A 1,259-nucleotide genomic window follows, 5' to 3' on the forward strand; every position below is an offset into this window, starting at 1 on the left:
CCCCCCCCCCAGCATACAGCAAAGAGAAGTTTGACTCCACCGTACTGCACCAGCGGAGAAAGAGGGAGGAGGAAAACCTGCCCGATGACGGCCAAGGTCATGTGCAGGTAAGTCAAGGCCACTGACCAATAACATATTAATCTAATAATAGTATGCAGAATTTAAATGTAGACTGTGTTGGTTAGTTGTTTTTGCTGTTTTTGTTGTTGATGTTGTTGTTGCTATTGTTATTATTGTTTTTGTTGTTGTTGTTGTTACAGTTGTTGTTGTTTCTACTGCTATTGTTGTTGTTGTTGTTTCTACTGCTATTGTTGTTGTTGTTGAATGTGATAACTGCCATATGCATGTACCAGAATAAGAAAAAAAGAGGGGGAAAAGGAGAATACAATATAAAGGGAGACGAACGATAAAAAGGATATAAAGGGAAGAGTAAAATGAGTGACAGAAAAAGTTAAACGTAGTGAAAGAAGAGTGAAAGAAAGAAAAAAGAGAGAAAAAACAAGAAAGTGAGAGAGAGAGAGAGAGAAAGAAAGAGAGCGTATGAAGGAGAGAGCGCGAGAGAGAGATAGCGAGAGAGAGAGCGAGAGAGAGAGAGAGAAAGAGAGAGAGAGAGAGAGAGAGAGAGGAGAGAGAGAGAAAGAGAGAGAGAGAGAGCGAGGGGGGAACAGTGACCATACAGGAAAAGTAAAAATCTGAGAAGTACATGATGGAAAAATAAAAAGGTTTATGGACATGCATGTTCTCATATTTCGGTTGAATAAGCTAATATTATATAATAAATAATTTATATTGTACATTTCCAGATTTGGCGTGTGGAGCACAACGACTTGGTACCCCAGCCTGAGGATACCTACGGGATCTTCTACACTGGAGATTGCTACATCGTCCTCTACACCTACAGGAAATCGGGAAGAGAGTGTTACATTCTCTACTTCTGGCAGGTACGGCGTTCTTTGGGAAAGTGTGGGATCGTTTGGTGACGTATTTTTTTATTTTTTGTTTGTTTGTGTTTTTGTTCCATTTTTGCTTGGTTGTTGCTTTGTTGGGTCTTTAATTGGTTTAAGGATGAGTTAAGAGGAAAGACAGAGAAGAGATAAAGAGGGAGGAAGACAAAAATGGCGATAAAGGAAGAGTGGAGAGAGGGGAAAGATGGTACATGGTCTGAAAAAAGTGAACTAGAGAAAGGGAGAGAGAGAAAAGAGAGATAGAGAGACAGAGAGGGAGAGAGAGCGAGAGAGAGTGAGAGAGGGGGGGGAGAG

At 40.7% G+C, this 1,259-nt stretch overlaps 1 protein-coding gene across 1 annotated transcript in view; it reads left to right on the forward strand.

The window, feature by feature from the left end:
- Positions 1 to 1,259, forward strand: part of LOC101855413 (advillin) — a gene marked incomplete in the record, with an annotated part of 77,437 nt that overhangs the window by 50,583 nt on the left and 25,595 nt on the right. The window contains 2 exon segments of the mRNA XM_013080727.2: positions 13 to 107; positions 804 to 941. Coding sequence (XP_012936181.1) covers positions 13 to 107; positions 804 to 941 — 233 coding nt within the window.

Source organism: Aplysia californica, unplaced genomic scaffold (assembly GCF_000002075.1).
Source record: "Aplysia californica isolate F4 #8 unplaced genomic scaffold, AplCal3.0 scaffold00097, whole genome shotgun sequence".
NCBI classification, from domain to species: domain Eukaryota; kingdom Metazoa; phylum Mollusca; class Gastropoda; order Aplysiida; family Aplysiidae; genus Aplysia; species Aplysia californica.